This window comes from Protomyctophum parallelum, assembly GCF_964188405.1.
Source record: "Protomyctophum parallelum genome assembly, chromosome: 1".
NCBI classification, from domain to species: Eukaryota; Metazoa; Chordata; class Actinopteri; order Myctophiformes; family Myctophidae; genus Protomyctophum; species Protomyctophum parallelum.
Window position 1 is genome coordinate 24,705,013 of NC_139697.1, and position 19,822 is coordinate 24,724,834.

The following is a 19,822-nucleotide window of genomic DNA, read 5'->3' on the forward strand; positions in this document are numbered from 1 at the left end:
TACCAAATGCTACTTGCCACAAGCCTCAGCTGTCCAACATGCCACAGTTCAAAGATTCAATCTTGAGTCTCCTGATTAAGATTGGATCTCGAGCGAACAAATGCATTTCATCAAACTCGTTTGAAGATCATCGAAGCGGGCCTGAATATCTGTGAGCAAATCAGGACGCTTAAGATTGGATCTTTGATGGCATAATCTTGCCGGATAATCGCTCCCACTGAGGGTCAATCCGGGAGCAATCGGGGAGATTTTGTGTCAGGGAGGATTTGGGGCATTCCCAAACCCAAATCTCCCCAATTATCCTAGTGTGTGCTGTGCTAACCCTGTCATACCCCTGTCTCAACCTGGTTCTAAACCTTTTTTGGGCTAATGTCTACTCTGGACAACTAGTAGCCTACTGAATATCTCAAAAAAAATGCAAGGACCACAAACACACGCTCACAGTGCGACACGTTGTAAGCTTGTAGGTCAGAAATTTTAAGCGTGTACACAGCGTGTAATTTAAAGCTTTTGCACTAAAAATATTATTTAAGCGTGTAACAGTCTATATTTAAGCTTTTGGACTCAAAATATTACTTAAACATATTTTTCATACGTTTAACAATAAATCTATATTATAATTGTTATACATTTGAAAACATTTGACCAAGGACCACCTGTAATTTTGCCATGAGAAACAGTGACGTGTATTATGGTGTGTTGTTGTCCTCAGGGTCAGCCCAGAACTCCTCAGCCAGGGAAGAGAGCCAGTGTTCAGGGTAGAAGTCGATGTTCCTCCATGGATGGAGTTCTTTCCTGCAGGTAAGAAATATAAAACAAAGCACTGCTACTTGATGTGATGCACAGGTATATTTGTTTTTTACCGACTCACTCGACCCATTTATGAGAGCCCTACCAAGCCCATCCGACCTGAAAAAAAGGTGTTTTAATCAAAGATCAATGAACACAAGCCAAACTATTCAGTCAGGGGTGTCCTGCCTGTCCAAACCCCATTACAAGAACCTGCCCCACTCATGCCTTGTGAGCCAACTTGTGCGTCACTATCGTCTCTGGTATGCTCCACTGGTTTTATATTGTACCTGTTCCTAACTCCTGGTCTCTGCACCTCACCCATCGCTGTAGATGAAGACTTAAGAATCTTTTTCCAAACGCACATTTTTATGTGCGCCTTGGTCACATTATACATAGCTTTGCCATGCAGGGTCTTTTTTACATCATATCGCAATTTGAAGGTAATGCATTGTTCCAGTTCCTCTGTATTCCAAATCTGCATATTCTCCTAGGCAACCCTAGTCAATCGACAACTGGAAGTGTTTTGATTAGAGTGCATAAACATTTAACATTTAACCCGCCATCTATCTCAACTCATTTGAGGCCACCATTGACTCTGGAGCCTATCTGGCTCTGTGGACAGAGTTTTTGCATTTATAGTATTCATTCTGGATTAATAGGAATCAACAAAAGATGATAATTCTCGTTATCTATCTATTATCTATATCTAAACACGCACCGCAATATTTCCTCCAGACCAGTGCTGCGTCCAGCCCAGCGACGCGGCCCAACTGAGGAGCAGGCTGGAGGTCAGCAGTCTGATGGTCAGCCTGCTGGTCAGCTACACAACCTCATCGCTCAGAAGATGCAGAGAGCTCAGGAACTGCTGGAGGAGATGAGACTACAGGTAACGGACGGTGTATGGATGGCTATGATAGTACAGAAACCTTGTATGATCTCTGTATTTCAGCTTTTCTTTCTTTTCTTTTTTCCCTAAAATGAATGCTGTACTTTGTCATGTACAATGTGCAATTGTGAAAATAATCAATCTACTATCGAATGAATGAATGAATGAAATATTTATTTCCGTGTCATGCCACTTTGGCCCCTCCCATATGGGATTATATGACACATTTCACAGAGTACAACTGACACTACAGTCCTTCCTGTTCATACATATTTGTACATTATTCGAACAAAAAAGAGCTATTTTTGCTACTTTTGAATAAAATGAAATGAAAGTGAAGCTTGTGACATTGGACCCACCGGAGTCTGGAACACAGGTTATTTTTTCCATTCCCTAAAAGTTAACGGTTTTAAACGTAAAAGATGTTCACCCATCAGCAATTTGATGGATGGTTTATTCATTCTCTGATTGGTGACCACCACCAGAGTGTATTATTTTGAACACAATATTTACCAGTGGGTGGAACAGCAGTGCAGCGGGTATGAGGGCCAATGCAACAGCAGGCAGGGCTCATTACATGTTCTCTCACATCAAACACAGGAGCTCCAGAAGGCTGAGAGAGGAAGAGGAGGGGAGCATCCCTATCCAAGAGGAGTGGACTCCCCGCGTCTCCATCACCTGCGTGGGTCCGACTCTTCTCACTCCAGGTAGAAAAACACACACACTGCTTCTTCAGCTCAATGTGTACATGGCATTTAGTGTCCTGGTATCTCAGTCAGTATAGAGCACTCGCCTTCGAAACGCAAGGTTCTGTGTTTGGCACAGACGAGATGACACCACTTACGAGTAGCGGGCCTTGGGTCACTACTATGTTGTGTGTAAGTAACAGTGAGCTGATCGTATAAGTGTTGCGCTCCACCTCAGCAATCCATCTAACAGGGGTCTTAACGCATTGAAAATGGAGTAGACACAATTCTCGTTATAATACATCAATAGCGATTATTGATGTATTATAATCTGAATACCGTTAATCAGAAGCACTTGTTTTGGTCAGTTACGTTTACACATTCCTGACATACACACAGAGGACAATTGTAACATGATGAACGTGTTGAACTTAATATTCTTGAAAATGTTGTTATACTTTGTGACTTGTCTTTCTTTGTTGCACTTAGACTAGAGACCTCCTGTCAAGAGTAACATGCATGAAAACAAGCATTTCACTTTCCCCAAAGTACCTGGACTATTTATTTCCTCCCAGTGAAGAAACGGATAAAGAATGATGGACAATATTTTACTTCTGTCATCCCCATGTAGCGGTACAGCCCAACAAGCTCTACATTACCGTAAGATGAAGTAAGCTAAAAATGATTGTCCGTCCTCAGGTCACCTGGCTCTCCTAGAAGTAGGAGCAGCGATTCTCCACGTCTACGAGGAAAAGACTCCCCTCGACAACGAGGACGAGAATCCCCTCGCTCCAGGGCCAAGAAGAACCGATCCAAAGGAAACGAGTCGCAGAAGTCAACGGAGTCTCCTCGAGTCCTGAAAGTCACAGCTTCCCCTCGGTCGACCTGCGCCAAGAGCGCCGCCCCGCCCGGCGATCCGGAGCGACCGATGGACTCCTGTCTTCCTCCCGACCAGCTAGACGGCGACTCGCCTAAAGGGTCCAAGTCCTCCGAGTCGTGTCAGAAAGCGGCGTCTTCTCCTTGTGGGAGCAGCGACTCGGAGTCTCCTCCCCTCCTGCAGAGGAGCTTTCCGGCGTTGCAGAGTCGTAAAAACTTTCCCAGTCTCTCCAAGTCGTTCGACCTGCCCCATCCCGGGAGCCCGTCTCCCATCTCCAAGACCTCCCTGAAGGATCTCCTCAGGCAGAGGAGCTTCGACTCGTCGTCCCCGCGTTCCACGCTTCCCTCCTCCTCCTCCTCCTCCTCCCGGCCCTGCCAGCTTTCCGAGGAGGAGGAGTCCGAGGTGGAGAGGAGGCGGGCAGAGGCGGAACACCTCCTGGAGGAGGCGGTGATGTCGTGGCGGGAGGCGCAGGAGGTTCTCCAGGAGGTGAGGGACCTGCAGAGCCGGACGCTGCGGCGACAGCGCCGGCAGACCTACGACAAGACCATGTCGTCGTCGCCCACCACCCCGCCGCCGTCAGCGGAGACGGACATCGGCTTACCCATGGCGACCGCGGGAGGGGCCGATGGCGAGGAGGAGGAGGAGGAGATGGAAGAGGAGGACCCGTCCATTTTGCTAACATCACCGGAAGACGACCAATCAGAGATGGCATGATTAGCATTTTTTTTCCAAGGCAGAATATTGAATTTAGTTTTTACGGGTTTTACCGGTATTAAAGACGTTTTTAAGCTGACATTTTTTTAAGCTTTTCCAAACGTACGTTTTTTTCAATCTTTCTTTTAAACGTACAGTTTCTAAGTATACTTTACCCTCAGGCTGTGATGATAAAATATAATGACTTGAGAGCATTCTCAATGTAATCTTTAAAGGCTCTAAGATTTTATTCATCAGAGCGTTTACTCTAAGCCTGGAAAGTGCTGGAAATGTACAGAATTTTTTAACTTTTGCCATTTGCAAGGCAGGACTTTAATCCTCCATGCAGGTGATTGGCTCAGCTTTAGCCAATCAGATGAGCTTCCTCAGTCTCCGGGCTGAATATCACAGTGCACTTGAAATGTTCTCCTCTCTGAACAAGTTTTAAGGAGGATAACCTCACATCCTTATGACATGATGTCACTTTGATTCTTTATCTCTTCTTTCTTTCTTTCTTTCTTTGTGTGCTTGGTGTTGAAGAAAGGAAACTATGAGAGAAAATGGTTTTATGAGAGAGAGAGGTGACAACAATGTTTACGTTGACATGGTGATGAAGCAATGAGGCCAGAAAGCAATTTTTGAGCACAAGTTTACTTTTTCAGGTATGAAGTGGCTGGTTATTTATTTGTTTACTGTATTTCTTCTTCTTCGTGGTGTGACATTCTGTGTTATTATTGTAAATACTATTTCTCACTGCAACGTTAACTGCTGTCGGTTTGAAACCTTGTGACAAACAAACACAACATACAACTCACATGACACCAACAGGGTTGTGGGTTATATGGTCCAGAGAAAGGTTTTGTGTTGCGGAGAAAAGCACTAAACAAAGGCAGAGAGCTATTTTACACAGGTACTTGAGCAAAGCACTAACACAAGCCAGCATGATGTTACAGAGCAAAGCACTTAACACAGCCAGTTACATGCTGCAGATTGAAGCACTAAAGGTAGTTGGATAGTCCAGTAGAAAAGCTGTTGTGAGTTCGGTTCGGTTGGGCTCCCTGAACCGCTGTCACGGCTCGCTGTGTGTTCCCTGCCGCTGTTGCAGTGTGTAGGCCAGACTAAAGCCAGCAGCAGCACCGCTGGAAGTAGAACAGATGAATACATTTATACCTGGATATCGCAAGCCGCGGACACGCTGTGGGGAACCTTTGGCGGAGGTGTGTGGGGAGTTTCCCCTTTCTAGCGATAGGCTGTTGAATGAATGGTCACGAGATAGAGACTTCAGAGGTGTTGAATCCTCCTGGAAGTTGCACCGGCTGCTCCCACTGCGTTCACTGCTGACGGAAAAGCCTGGTCCGAATGAATGAATCACGCCTTTTAGCGATCGCCGTGGTGGCAAACGTCGGTCAGTAAAGACATCTTAGGTGTGGTGACTAAGTGACCACCGTCCGAAAGTTATGAGACCGCCCGGATTGGCGTCGTTTTGTAGTTTTTGTATCACCAGATCCAAACGGACAAAGTTTGGTCAGTGGATGGTAGCATGTAGCCCCCTTAACACAGCCAAAGTTATATTTCAGAGCAAGGCACTAACACAAACACCAGTTTACAGTACATGTTCCAGAGCATGTCCACCGAAAGCGTTTTGGTGAGCGACGTAGAGCTTTGGATATCATGTCCCGCTTTACATAGCCTATACCTGTATGCACTGAGTGAGACGCGTCTGCTAAATGCACTCCCGACATGTATTGGTGGACGCTAAGAGCACTGAAACACGATGCTCTGCACTAGGAAGAGGAGTGAGTGCTCCGGCTGGCAGCTCGAAAAATGCTTTCTGTGGAAAGGCCTCCAAACCCGAGTTCCAGATTAAAGCAATAACACTGCCAGAGTTACGTCAAGGTAAATTAAATAAGGTTAGGAAGCGAAGCCCGTACGGTGGACTCCATGTTGCTCCCTGGAAGGAAAGAAACATGCGCAATTGAGACCAAGGAAGTTGAACGCGGAAGTGTTGGCTGCATATGGCCAATTGCGCATGTTTCTTTCCCGCCATGGAACAACATGGAGTCCACCATACGGTCTTCGCTTCCTAATCTGATTTCATTAACCTTGATATACGTGTAACAGAGCAAAGCACCAACACAGGCAAAGATACAGCCAGTCAGATTGTTTGGACTGTCCGTTTACACGTTCGCCTGATTCAAAGGGTTCATTGATGAGCTGAGCGACTTTAAACCAAGGTTTATAACCATAAGGACACCAAGGGCAGGATGCACAAATTGATCTTAACAACATGAACCTTAGCATCCCGAATCATGTCATGATAGGCAAACGTTCGGATGTAGATGGGCTACTTTTGCTATTCGTCGTACGAAGATGTATATATGTTTTAAGTGGCTTCGTCAGTGTTTCCCAGCCTGAGGGGCTGAGGCTAAGTGATTAAGGAAAAAAAAATCTTAAAATCATTTCTTCCTACGTTTTTTACTTGAGAAAAAGGTTAAGAGAAGTTGATATTCATAAATCACATGCTGTATAGTAAGTTCCCTCCTGAGATAAAACTTGAGAGCAAATGGAAGCCCTGAAAGGAATGTTTTCTGATTTTGTGTGGGTTTGTTTCATGTTCTACACACTCCTTGATGTTGTGTGATTGTGTGTTCATGCACAGCAGGTGTGTCTTGACCTGAGGTGCAGGTGTACTGTAACTGATGTGCATTTGAACACAAACACAAATGCATGCATGAATAAAACACAAGAGCACACATGCACGCGCGCACGCACGCAAGCACAGAGATCCCCTACGTAGCCTAACTGTCTTTAGTTTATGTGCTCTTTGCACTCTACTTATGTGACTATTTATCCTGTCTTTTGTTGACTGGGGTTTATGTTTACTCTGATCTTGCACTCTTAAGCCGCTTTTGGTAAGAGCGTCTGTACAATGCCGTAAATTGTAAATTGCTCATCTTGGTAAACCGAACAACAGTAATACACATAACAAAAGGCTGAGTACTGCTAGTTTAAAGCTGAATACTACAGTTATATTGAAAGGAAGGAGCACACGTGAAAATCCAACCTAACGCTTACATTTCTAGTGAGTTTTGTTTGTTGGGAGCCGCACAGCCTCCGTAAAACCATGTGTTGCGGCCCGGGGGCCCAGGGAACGCCAGGGTTCATGTTTACGTAGCGTAGATTTTCCAGCACAGAGAAAGCACTGACAGAGGTTGAGGTTAGAAACCAGTTTATTAACCCAGAAGAGACCTGTGTGTTTGATTCTTGTACAAGCACTGTTTGTAACACTCTAGGATCTGTCCATTCTTGCAGATAAATACCAGAATATATCAAATGCAACATTAATTCGCCACTCCTATACGGCGGACTAATAGTGTCCCAATGGCCGGCCTGTCCCCGCCACAGAAATAGAAGGCTTCCTGTTTGCGGTTCCATGGGTCGAGTATCCAGCCACTCTATTGGCCGAGAATCAAAGGATGAGTTAAACAAGGTCAGCGATACACAGGAACAAACACACGCAAAGGCATGTATAGAGATATATAGAGTATGCATGAACACACGCACGCAAGCACTCACGCACGCACGTGGGCACAGTCGCACACACACACACACAGTCAGTCAGTCAGTGAGGTAGATTAAACAGCAGATGAGTGAATGTAGGACAAAACCACCTCGCTCCATTTACCATCACTACTTACTGTACCTCTCACACTCAACATATTGTGTGTGCGTGTGCGTGCGTGTGTGCGTTACTGTAGGCTACTACTCTGCAACACTGTGATGTTTTCAAACCTTGACTCCTTCCAGCAGTAGAACCAAAGAGCTTCGTTGTGTTGTCATTATCAGCCACACGACATGCATCCACTGGGACCAGATAGCACGCTCATGTACCAGTCTCTGGTTCTCAAACTGTGGCCCGAGGGGCCCCACTGGGGCCCATTTGAGATGTTCATGTGGGCCTGGTCCAGAAAAGGTTGAGAGCCACTGAGATAACATATACTGTGTACGGGGATGAACGGCAGACCAGTTGTTTCACTCTTTTTTTTTAGATTTTAAAGTATGCAATGAAAATACCAAAATATATTTGGAAATATATTTTCACCACATATCTTGTGGTCTATCTGTGTGTATTTTGGCCACTTGTTTTGTACATTTTGAGACGTATGACATGTTATGTTGCTCTGTTGTGTGTGAGCGAGGGCTGGGCATTACATCGATATTTAATTGATAGTGTTTTACAATATTACACGAGAGGGTGTGGTTTAACGTGATTATTGCCATGACAGTGATGCGGTCAGGAACGAGACGAAGTCGAGTTCCGCAAGCATCACTGAAGTGGCAATAATCATGTTAAACCACACCCTCGAGTATATAAAAATTATAAAATTATAAAAATAAGAAAATCGCTGATTTTTTATTTATTTTTAATGACAGATGTAGTCACTACGACCACAAATGTCCCAAGAAACTAGCTAGCCTTGCTAGCGCTCTGGGAAAACGGAGCAGCTGAATTCTTTGTTTTGATTAGGTGGTGAATGGCGCTTGTTTGATCCACGGCTAGAAGGCCGTTTCAACCAATCAGATTGCTTCCTTGAAACGACTATAATTTCGTTTAAATCAAGTCTTAGGGCACGGTCACACCGCTCTTTTATTCTACCTATGAGGGCTGATTATGCCAATGCATTCCAATGGGAATGGAGCAGTTTGCTGCCATTTGCAGATTTGTGTACAAAACCGCTCCATTAACATTGAAATGCATTGGCAGAATCCGCCCTCATAGGTAGAATAAAAGTGTGTTGTGACCGTCCGTGCCCTTATACTATATTTTGTACTTAACATTCTTTTAATATCAACGTATTGTGATATTCTAGATTGGCTATTTTGATATTTTGGAAGAGTTTTTGAAAAACCTGAGATATCAATTATCGTCACAATGTTATTTGGTCCAAAAACGTGGGCTATTTGATTTTGTCCATATCGCCCAGCCCTAAGATCCCAGTAGTACCCAGTAGATGCCAATAGATACTATAGTAGATACCAAGAGGATACCAGTATAGAAATGTCCTACAGACAGCAGTTTGTTGTTTTTTTAAGGTCGGAGACCATGTAACTGAACTGAGGACATCTACTCTTTTGACTTTGGCCAAAATATACGTTTTCAAGAAATATTTTTTGTTTGTGTCGGTAATATTTTGGAATGTTTTGGAACATAAATGTGAAGTGTGTGCTTGTCAGTGTGAGGTGTGATATTTAAGCTTTGTGAAAGACAATGTTATTTATTCTGTATAACATAAATAAATCCCTTAGAATCAGAGTATGTTATTCTCTGATCAATCTGTATCGCTCTCACTTGTTCTATGTATGACTCTCTATCTGAAGCAGTCCTTTGTGTCAGACCCGGCGCCACGGGTGTGCCATGGGGGCCCGGCACCCTCAGTTGCAAATTCTGCCCCCTCAGTTTAAAGGACAACTTTTGTTTTTTTCAACCAAGGTTCATGTTTTAGGTTGTTATTAGAGAAAGTAAAACATGAGTGTTTTGCTACTTTCTTTCGTTTTCGTGATTTTTGCTATTTTTGACAGGGGTGCATTTGAACATGGGGCTAAATATGAATTATTTTACACAATTTTATAGCATTTTCTTTTAAATTATCTACTATAGTCCTACTAGACCCCAGGAAATTACATCTGGCCACCAAAGATCACAGGATCTACTGAATGTGAAGGGGGAGGTACTGGATTCCATACTGTGTTGTATTGCTCAATATGTCAGTTTGTCACCCCTTCACATTCAGTGGATCCTGTGATCTTTGGTGGTCAGATGTAATTTCCTGGAGTCTAGTAGGATTATAGTATTGGTATTATGAAATTGTGTAAAAAAGAAATACATATTTAGCATGAACCTTGGTTGGAAAAAACTAAAGTTGTCCTTTAAGTTTCATGTACATATTGTTTTACTATATATAAAAATGTGTGCCCCCTTGCCATTTTCAACTGCACACTCAGTCATTTCAGTAAAATCATTACTGTGTTCTTGTACTGCCTTTGAAAGGCAGGCCTGGTGTTTTATGAATCAGACTAAAAGTCTGGTGTGCTATACTCCGTTTCAAGCTGTCGCCACTCTGGGGACTGCCCAAAGCTGTCATGGATCAGTCTGTCGCCTGGTGTCTTACTCTGGGGACTGCCCAAAGTGCCCATAATTCTGACTACATGGCTTCACCTGCGGCTAGGGTTCAGGGTTAGTAAGTCACACAAAAGCATCAAAAGTAGCAGATCCATAAGCTCGAAATGCGTCATGAAGCGACAAGATTTGAGCTTGTCGATCTGCTATCTGGGGCGAGACCATGCGATAGAATAGATTGATCCATGACAGGTCCGACCTCCTGTTTCCTTTTTTTGTTGGTAATTTTTATCCCACGATTTTGCAGTTTTTTTACCCAGTGCCAATTCCAGTATCTAATGTAATCCTGGGCGCTACACTTCATCTGCCAACCTGGGGGGCAGCGGACTGACCTCATGCCTCCTTCTATGCATGAGGAGTCCAAGCTGCTTCTTTTCACCCGACAGGAGGGAATTTCCCTGGCCGGTTGTAGCGAGTGGAAGGAACACGTTATTCCAACCAGTTCCAATGTGTTTGTATGGTTCTTTCTACTCACTTCACTTTATCACTCTTTGCCTTGCATTTTCACTTAATCTCTATATTTCTCTTTTCTCTCCTCCCTATATAGAACACACAGTAGGGGGTAGAAACACACACACACACACACACACACACACACACACACACACACACACACACACACACACACACACACACACACACACACACACACACACACACACACACACACACAGGGAGAGAGAGAGTTAATGTTCTCTCTCTCCCCATTAAAACAGGACAGATTTAACATACAAGGCTGTTGCAGGGCTCTGTGTGTGCGTGCGTGCATGTGTGCGTATGCTGTGTGCGTGCATGTGTGTGTGAGAGAAAGAGAGAGCGTCAACAGCCTGCAGCATCTGGTAGGTTCATACTTCAACTCCATCCCTCATTCTCTTCCTTATCTACACTCTTTCCATCCAGCTCTCTCCTTTTCCCTCATCCCCCATCATCCCTCCATCTCTTCATCTGTCTTCTCTGAATTCAATTGTATGGCTGGGGGGTTGGGGGGGGGGGGGGGGTTGGGGTGGATAGTGAAGACAAAGAGAGACACAGAGACTATAGAGGGTATGCGCGTGACATCATCATCATACCCGCAAGTTATGCAAACGCATACCGAGTGGCAAAAAAAAAAACTTTTCTGCATGGCCTTGACAGACAGCCCTGGATGCATCCAAACTGAAAAGTCCTATATTATTGCATTAAACGACATTAAAACAACGTTAAACTAACTTTACCGCTCACTTTGCCACTCGATTTGCCACTCGATCTGCCATTCACTTTATGCATGTGTGCATACCCTCTATATACCAACGCAAGATGTAAGCCGATCTGCAGAGAATCATCGTAACTTCCTTGGGACCAGCTCTTGTACTCTGGGATCGAACTGGGAACCTTCTGGCTATACCTCCTGAGCCACTGACTGACGCCACCCTCGGACGTCGTCTGGCTACGCTAGACTAAATAGACTGAGGCTGAGGCGGGGTGGACAGATGGACAGAGGGGTTTTTTCTGTTTTATCGGAGGATAATAGGATAACACCACTGAAACAAAACAACAAAAGATAACACACTGACCCAGTTTACTGCAGACATGCCTGTCAGTGTCTGTCTGTCTGTCTGTCTGTCTGTCTGTCTGTCTGTCTGTCTGTCTGTCTGTCTGTCTGTCTGTCTGTCTGTCTGTCTGTCTGTCTGCCTGCCTGCCTGCCTGACTGCCTGCCTGACTGACTGACTGACTGACTGACAGGGCACATCTCTTCTCTTCCCCCTAGCTCTAAATAGTAAACTGACTTTAATTGAGCATCACACTTCCAGAGGCCCAGATTTAGCAGCTGTTAACGGCTATAAATGTGTGTGTGTGTGTGCACGCGCAGACACACACACACACACACACACACACACACACACACACACACACACACACACACACACACACACACACACACACACACACACACACACACACACATCCCTGAATAACAACTTACCCAATTGAGCCCCCCTGTCTGTTACTGGTCTCCTGGGATACCCCCCTCTCCCCAAATTTGCGCACACACACACACACACACACACACACACACACACACACACACACACACACACACACACACACACACACACACACACACACACACACACACACACACACACACACACACACACCCAAGGCTCCACCTGCTTCTTCCAAATCCCCCAATCAGAATCCATTTAGCCAGCTATCAATCACCCATTATCTTGCTGTGAAAGGTCAACACAGATCACATGGTTCCACTCCTCTTAATCTGATGAGACGTTTCAACATCAGATCCCAGATCAGTACTATTACAATCAACCTTTAAGTAAGGAGTACCAGATTGCTGATGTCTGCTGCAGGACATCCACCATATTACTGGAGCTCCCCAGCACCAGGCCCGTCTCATTCTCCACCACCATATTACTGGAGCTCCCCAGCACCAGGCCCGTCTCATTCTCCCCACACAGCCTGTTTGGAGCTCCCCAGCACCAGGCCCGTCTCATTCTCCCCACACAGCCTGTTTGGAGCTCCCCAGCACCAGGCCCGTCTCATTCTCCCCACACAGCCTGTTTGGAGCTCCCCAGCACCAGGCCCGTCTCATTCTCCCCACACAGCCTGTTTCACTATTTTAACTTTTGCAACTTGTTTGGATCTGGGTTCTTTTAGTGGGAAACCCTTTTTTATATGTGTATTAAAGTGCGTGATAAGCAATTTCACAACCAATTTGCTTGCACTCATATGGGGAGAGTATACACCAGAACTAATGATGCTTTTTTAAAATCCTGTCCAATATTCATGTGCAAGGATGAGGTAGACTGAAATCTGTCTTCATGAGAAATTCATAAGCTCGGTATGTTTCTAATGAGAGGATTTGGGGGAGGTGGGTTTGGAGTCAGGTTCTCTCTCCAAAAAAACCTTCAAGACAGAATTGACTGCAAGAAAAGCAGTAACGGAGAAGAGGAGAATCTATATAGACCAGGGGTGCCCAAAAGGTCTACCAGTAGATCACTAAGGTTGTGCACCACATGGCATGGCCTAAAGAATATGTAATTTAAATATAAAAAATGACGGACGGACGGACAGACATTGCTGGTTGTAGGAGTGGATGCACCACTCAAAAATAGCAGATCGACAAGCTCAAAACTTGTCGCTTCACGACGCGTTTCAACTTTCGAGCTTATGGATCTGCTACTTTTGATGCATTTGTGTGACGTTGTAGTATGATCAAGTATATGCAAAGACGATTTTAAACGGAGTGCTCTGCAACCCAACAAGCTAAGGCCACTGGCCATGACAATATTCCCTCAGAATTTCTCAGAAACTCAACCATCTCCATAGCTCCAATCACCACCCACATAATAAACCTCTCCATCAAACAGGGACTGTGTCATCATGTCATCATTTGACGTGCACTATCTGCCTATAAATGTCTCAAATTTGAAAGCACTATATTTCTAAAACTATGAAACATTTCAAAGATTCCTTTTGAGGCAAACATGTCCACTGTAAGATGAACCTAAATAGGTAGATTTTCATCTTTTTTTCAAATCCTCCAAAATCACGAAAAACGACATGCTATATGCCGTCCGAAACCAAATATGAGAAATGTATAACGTTGGCATGCTACTAGTCCTACATACTTACACCTAGAAACCCCATTCAAACCTATTTAGGTTCATCTTACGGTGGACATGGTTTCCTGAAAAGGAATCTTTGAAATGTTTCAAAGTTTTAGAAATATTGTGCTTTCAAATTTAAGACATTTATAGGCAGATAGTGGCACGTCAAAAAATCACTTTCACCTAGAAACTCCATTCACACTTTGTAAAATTCAGCTTTCTGTGGAGACACATGCTGGACCTTTTTACTTTGATATGTTTTGTAGTTTCTGAGTTATTTAACTTGCCATTGAGAATGCATTGGGCGTTTAAGTTAAATAACTCAGAAACTACAAAAAGGAATCTTTGAAATGTTTCATAGTTTTAGAAATATAGGCTAGTGCTTTCAAATATGAGAAATATACAATGGGGCTCAATGGCAGACACTGGCAAGTCAAAAAAGCACTTTCACCTAGAAACTTAATTCACACTTTTTATAATTCAGCTTACTGTGGTGACACATGCTGGAACATTTTACTTTGAAATGTTTTGTGTTTCTGAGTTTTTTAACTTAAACGTCTGATTAATATGATTCTGTTATATTAACTTTACTGAAGGCTAACGAACAAAAGATCACTTCAAAATTATCAGGAGACTTTGGCTGAGAGTGTCTGACTGATGGCCCAGTGGTCTAATGATCAGGCTTTCAGTACAGACAATCCATGTTCAAGTCCCTTTCCTCCTACAGCTCAATGCTGCAGTAATTTGAGAATTAGCCTTTTCAAGGCTTGAATAAAAAATAAAAACTCAAAAGCACCAGGAGACATCTGCTGATTGCCCAAAGGTGCCTTGGCTCAATGGTGTGGTGCGCTTGATCGGTTGCCTCTGCTACAGACAGTTGGCAGGTTCAAGTCCCATGTCATCAAGGTGCTGGAGGACCATCGGGAGACGGTGCTCTCTCCCAATGTTTCCTGAGATGTAACGGCTGGGGCTTATGTCTGAAAGAACCCTGTCCAGCTAACCTTTTACCATGAAAATGTCCAATTTAACATACTCTTAACACCTCTCAGTGTGTTCTTTTCCAACTGGCCTGGAAGCCAGACATAAAAGAGGGACTTTCCAACCAAGTTTTGGGCCACCAATCAGGGCCCAGTATGCAAATACACAGCCTATTCTGTCAGATGATGGGCCAAAACCATGAACTGAAATCGTTGCGTTTTGTTTGTGTTGTGTTTTCGTTGTGTTTTTGCAACGATTAAAAAAAAGATGAAAATGATTAAACAAATATACTATAGTGCTTAGTTTTTTCATTGTCAAAAGTAAAGAAAAATGACATTGCCATTGTCGACGATTATAATCGGGGCCCAGTATGCAAATACACGATGATGGGCCAAAATGCATTGCTATTTTATTTTTAAACGTTTGACCTAATTTTAGGTCAAACCAGCCGTTTAGAATTTAGATGGACAGTGAAAATGTTCTTCAGGAGACTAGAACCCTGAATGTTCTGTTTATAAACGTCTAAAACAAGTCTAAAAATAGACGTGTTTTAGACGTCTATTTTTAGACGTTTTTTATCCCATTTTTAGACGCGCGTCTAATAGCCGGCTATTGCTCAGTGGGATGGTAAAAGAATGATGAAAAACGAGGATTGAAAAAAATCAAAAAAACAATGGGCTATAATCCATCGTTTTTTTTTTCTTTTTCATTTCTTTCAAATCCTCAAAAATGATGAAAAACGGCATGCTATAGTATGCCGTACGGTATGGGCTATATCATCATTTTTGACCATGGGCTATAGCCCATACCGTACGGCATACTATAGCATGCCGTTTTTCATCATTTTTGAGGATTTGAAAAAAATGAAAAAAAAAAAAAACATGGGTTATAGCCCATCGTTTTTTAAAATTTTGAAAAATAAAAATTACCTCGTTTTTCATCATTTTTGAACATGGGCTATAGCCCATACCGTACGGCATACTATAGCACGCCGTTTTTCATAATTTTTGAGGATTTGAAAAAAATGACAAAAAAAAAAAAACATGGGTTATAGCCCATCGTTTTTTGAAATTTTGAAAAAAAAGAAAAACCTCGTTTTTCATCATTTTTGAACATGGGCTATAGCCCATACCGTACGGCATACTATAGCACGCCGTTTTTCATCATTTTTTAGGATTTGAAAAAAATGAAGAAAAAAAAAACATGGGTTATAGCCCATCGTTTTTTTAATTTTTGAAAAAATAGTTATCCTCGTTTTTCATTATTTTTTACCATGGGCTATAGCCCATACCGTACGGCATACTATAGCACGCCGTTTTTCATCATTTTTGAGGATTAAAAAAAATGAAAACAAAACATGGGTTATAGCCCATCGTTTTTTTATTTTTTTTATTGTATAGCAGTGGCTCACAGCCTCAGCCTCAGCCTCAGCCTGATGACCTCAAAACTCTAATTGTCGCAGTGGTTAAGATGTTGGCTTTCCACGTGGGAGACCAGGGTTCGATTCCCGGCTGTTACACTATCATATAAAAGAAGACCTCAACAGCGCTAAGAAACATCTGATTAATATGATTCTGTGTTATTTAAACTTTACTAACTGAAGGCTAACAAACAAAAGATCACTTCAAAATTACCAGGAGACTTTGCCTGAGAGTGTCTGACTCATGGTGCAGTGGTCTAATCATCAGGCTTTCAGTACAGACATTCCATGTTCAAGTCCTGTTCATCCTACAGCTCAATGCTGCAGTAATTTGAACTTTTCAAGGCTTGAATAAAAAATAAAAACTCAAAAGCACCAGGAGACATGTGCTGAATGCCCAAAGGTGCGTTGGTGTAATGGTGTGGAACGCTTGGCCCGTTGTCTCTGCTACCGGCAGTTGGCAGGTTCGAGTCCCATGTCATGACATCAAGGTGCTGGAGGACCATCGGGAGACGGTGCTCTCTCCCCCTGTTTCCTGAGATGTAACGGTTGGGGCTTATGTCTGAAAGAACCCTGTCCAGCTAACCTTTTACCATGAAAATGTCCAATTTAACATACTCTTACCACCTCTCAGTGTGCCCTTTTCCAACTGGCCTGGAAGCCAGACATAAAAGAGGGACTTTCCAACCAAGTTTTGGGCCACCAATCAGGGCCCAGTATGCAAATACACAGCCTATTCTGTCAGATGATGGGCCAAAACTATATATGTCGTTTTTTCATCATTTTCATATTGGTTTTTGAAATCGTTGCGAAAATCATGAACTATAGTTCATGGTTTTTGCGACGATTATTAGTTTTTTCATTGTCAAAAGTCAAGAAAAATGACATTGCCATTGTCGACGATTATAATCGGGGCCCAGTATGCAAATACACAGACTATTCTGTCAGATGGGCCAAAATGCATTGCAATTTTATTTGTAAACGTTTGACCTAATTCTTATCTGTAAAATGTTAGGTGGACAGGGTTCTTTCAAACATAACCCCCGACTGTTACTTTTCAGGAAACAGGGGGAGAGAGCACCGTCTCCCGATGGTCCTCCAGCACCTTGATGTCATGACATGGGACTCGAACCTGCCAACTGCCTGTAGCAGAGACAACGGGTCAAGCACTCCACACCATTACGCCAAGGCACCTTTGGGCATTCAGCACATGTCTCCTGGTGCTTTTGAGTTTTTATTTTTTATTCTAGCCTTGAAAATTTCAAATTTCAAATTTCAAATTTCAAATTTCAAATTACTGCAGCATTGGTTGAGTATTAGTTTTGATGGAGTTTTGAACCAGTAACCTTTGGATTACAAACCTCAGATTTATCTTTTGAGCCACACTGGCATGTAAGGTATAATCGGGAACTTATATTTAACCAGCCGTTTAGAATTTAGATGGCCAGTGAAAATGTTCTTCAGGAGAGTTGAACCCGGAATGTTCTGTTTATAAACCCCAGGATTATTACCTGAGCCACACTGGCATAGGTGATGAAGTTGAGAACGTCTTACTTCAATCACCTTTCAGAATGGACAGCCATCTTTCAGAATTTAGATGGACAGTGAAAATGTCCTGTGGCAGGTTCGAACTTGCAACCTTTGGTGTACAAACACTGGATTATAGCCCATCGTTTTTTGAATTTTTAAAAAAAAAGTTGTCCTCGTTTTTCATAATTTTTGACCATGGGCTATAGCCCATACCGTACGGCATACTATAGCACGCCGTTTTTCATCATTTTTGAGGATTTGAAAAAAATGAAAAAAAAAAAAAAACATGGGTTATAGCCCATCGTTTTTTGAATTTTTGAAAAAAAAAGTTGTCCTCGTTTTTCATAATTTTTGACAATGGGCTATAGCCCATACCGTACGGCATACTATAGCACGCCGTTTTTCATAATTTTTTAGGATTTGAAAAAAATGAAGAAAAAAAAACATGGGTTATAGCCCATCGTTTTTTGAATTTTTGAAAAAAAAGTTATCCTCGTTTTTCATTATTTTTTACCATGGGCTATAGCCCATACCGTACGGCATACTATAGCACGCCGTTTTTCATCATTTTTGAGGATTTGGAAAAAAAAAAAACATGGGTTATAGCCCATCGTTTTTTGAATTTTTGACAAAAAAAGTTGTCCTCGTTTTTCATAATTTTTGACCATGGGCTATAGCCCATACCGTACGGCATACTATAGCACGCCGTTTTTCATCATTTTTTAGGATTTGAAAAAAAAAAAAAAAAAAAAAAAGGGTTATAGCCCATCGTTTTTTGAATTTTTGAAAAAATAGTTATCCTCGTTTTTCATTATTTTTTACCATGGGCTATAGCCCATACCGTACGGCATACTATAGCACGCCGTTTTTCATCATTTTTGAGGATTAAAAAAAAATGAAAACAAAACATGGGTTATAGCCCATCGTTTTTTTTTTTTTTTTATTGTATAGCAGTGGCTCACAGCCTCAGCCTCAGCCTCAGCCTGATGACCTCAAAACTCTAATTGTCGCAGTGGTTAAGATGTTGGCTTTCCACGTGGGAGACCAGGGTTCTATTCCCGGCTGTTACACTATCATATAAAAGAAGACCTCAACAGCGCTAAGAAACATCTGATTAATATGATTCTGTGTTATTTAAACTTTACTAACTGAAGGCTAACAAACAAAAGATCACTTCAAAATTACCAGGAGACTTTGCCTGAGAGTGTCTGACTCATGGTGCAGTGGTCTAATCATCAGGCTTTCAGTACAGACATTCCATGTTCAAGTCCTGTTCATCCTACAGCTCAATGCTGCAGTAATTTGAACTTTTCAAGGCTTGAATAAAAAATAAAAACTCAAAAGCACCAGGAGACTTGTGCTGAATGCCCAAAGGTGTGTTGGCGTAATGGTGTGGAGCGCTTGGCCCGTTGTCTCTGCTACCGGCAGTTGGCAGGTTCGAGTCCCACGTCATGACATCAAGGTGCTGGAGGACCATCGGGAGACGGTGCTCTCTCCCCCTGTTTCCTGAGATGTAACGGTTGGGGCTTATGTCTGAAAGAACCCTGTCCAGCTAACCTTTTACCATGAAAATGTCCAATTTAACATACTCTTACCACCTCTCAGTGTGCCCTTTTCCAACTGGCCTGGAAGCCAGACATAAAAGAGGGACTTTCCAACCAAGTTTTGGGCCACCAATCAGGGCCCAGTATGCAAATACACAGCCTATTCTGTCAGATGATGGGCCAAAACCATGAACTATAGTATGTCGTTTTTTCATCATTTTCATATTGGTTTTTGAAATCGTTGCAAAAATCATGAACTATAGTTCATGGTTTTTGCGACGATTATTAGTTTTTTCATTGTCAAAAGTCAAGAAAAATGACATTGCCATTGTCGACGATTATAATCGGGGCCCAGTATGCAAATACACAGACTATTCTGTCAGATGGGCCAAAATGCATTGCAATTTTATTTGTAAACGTTTGACCTAATTCTTATCTGTAAAATGTTAGGTGGACAGGGTTCTTTCAAACATAACCCCCGACTGTTACTTTTCAGGAAACAGGGGGAGAGAGCACCGTCTCCCGATGGTCCTCCAGCACCTTGATGTCATGCCATGGGACTCGAACCTGCCAACTGCCTGTAGCAGAGACAACGGGTCAAGCACTCCACACCATTACGCCAAGGCACCT

At 42.8% G+C, this 19,822-nt stretch overlaps 1 protein-coding gene across 1 annotated transcript in view; it reads left to right on the plus strand.

Moving 5' to 3' along the window:
• The window catches only part of LOC310863657 (uncharacterized protein), a gene marked incomplete at both ends in the record, with an annotated part of 12,079 nt that extends 8,124 nt beyond the window's left edge, over nt 1-3,955 (plus strand). The window contains 4 exons of the mRNA XM_083772145.1: nt 713-801; nt 1,528-1,678; nt 2,279-2,385; nt 3,064-3,955. Coding sequence (XP_083628271.1) covers nt 713-801; nt 1,528-1,678; nt 2,279-2,385; nt 3,064-3,955 — 1,239 coding nt within the window. The remainder of the gene's footprint in view (nt 1-712; nt 802-1,527; nt 1,679-2,278; nt 2,386-3,063) is intronic.
• Nucleotides 3,956-19,822: the final 15,867 nt, after the last annotated feature.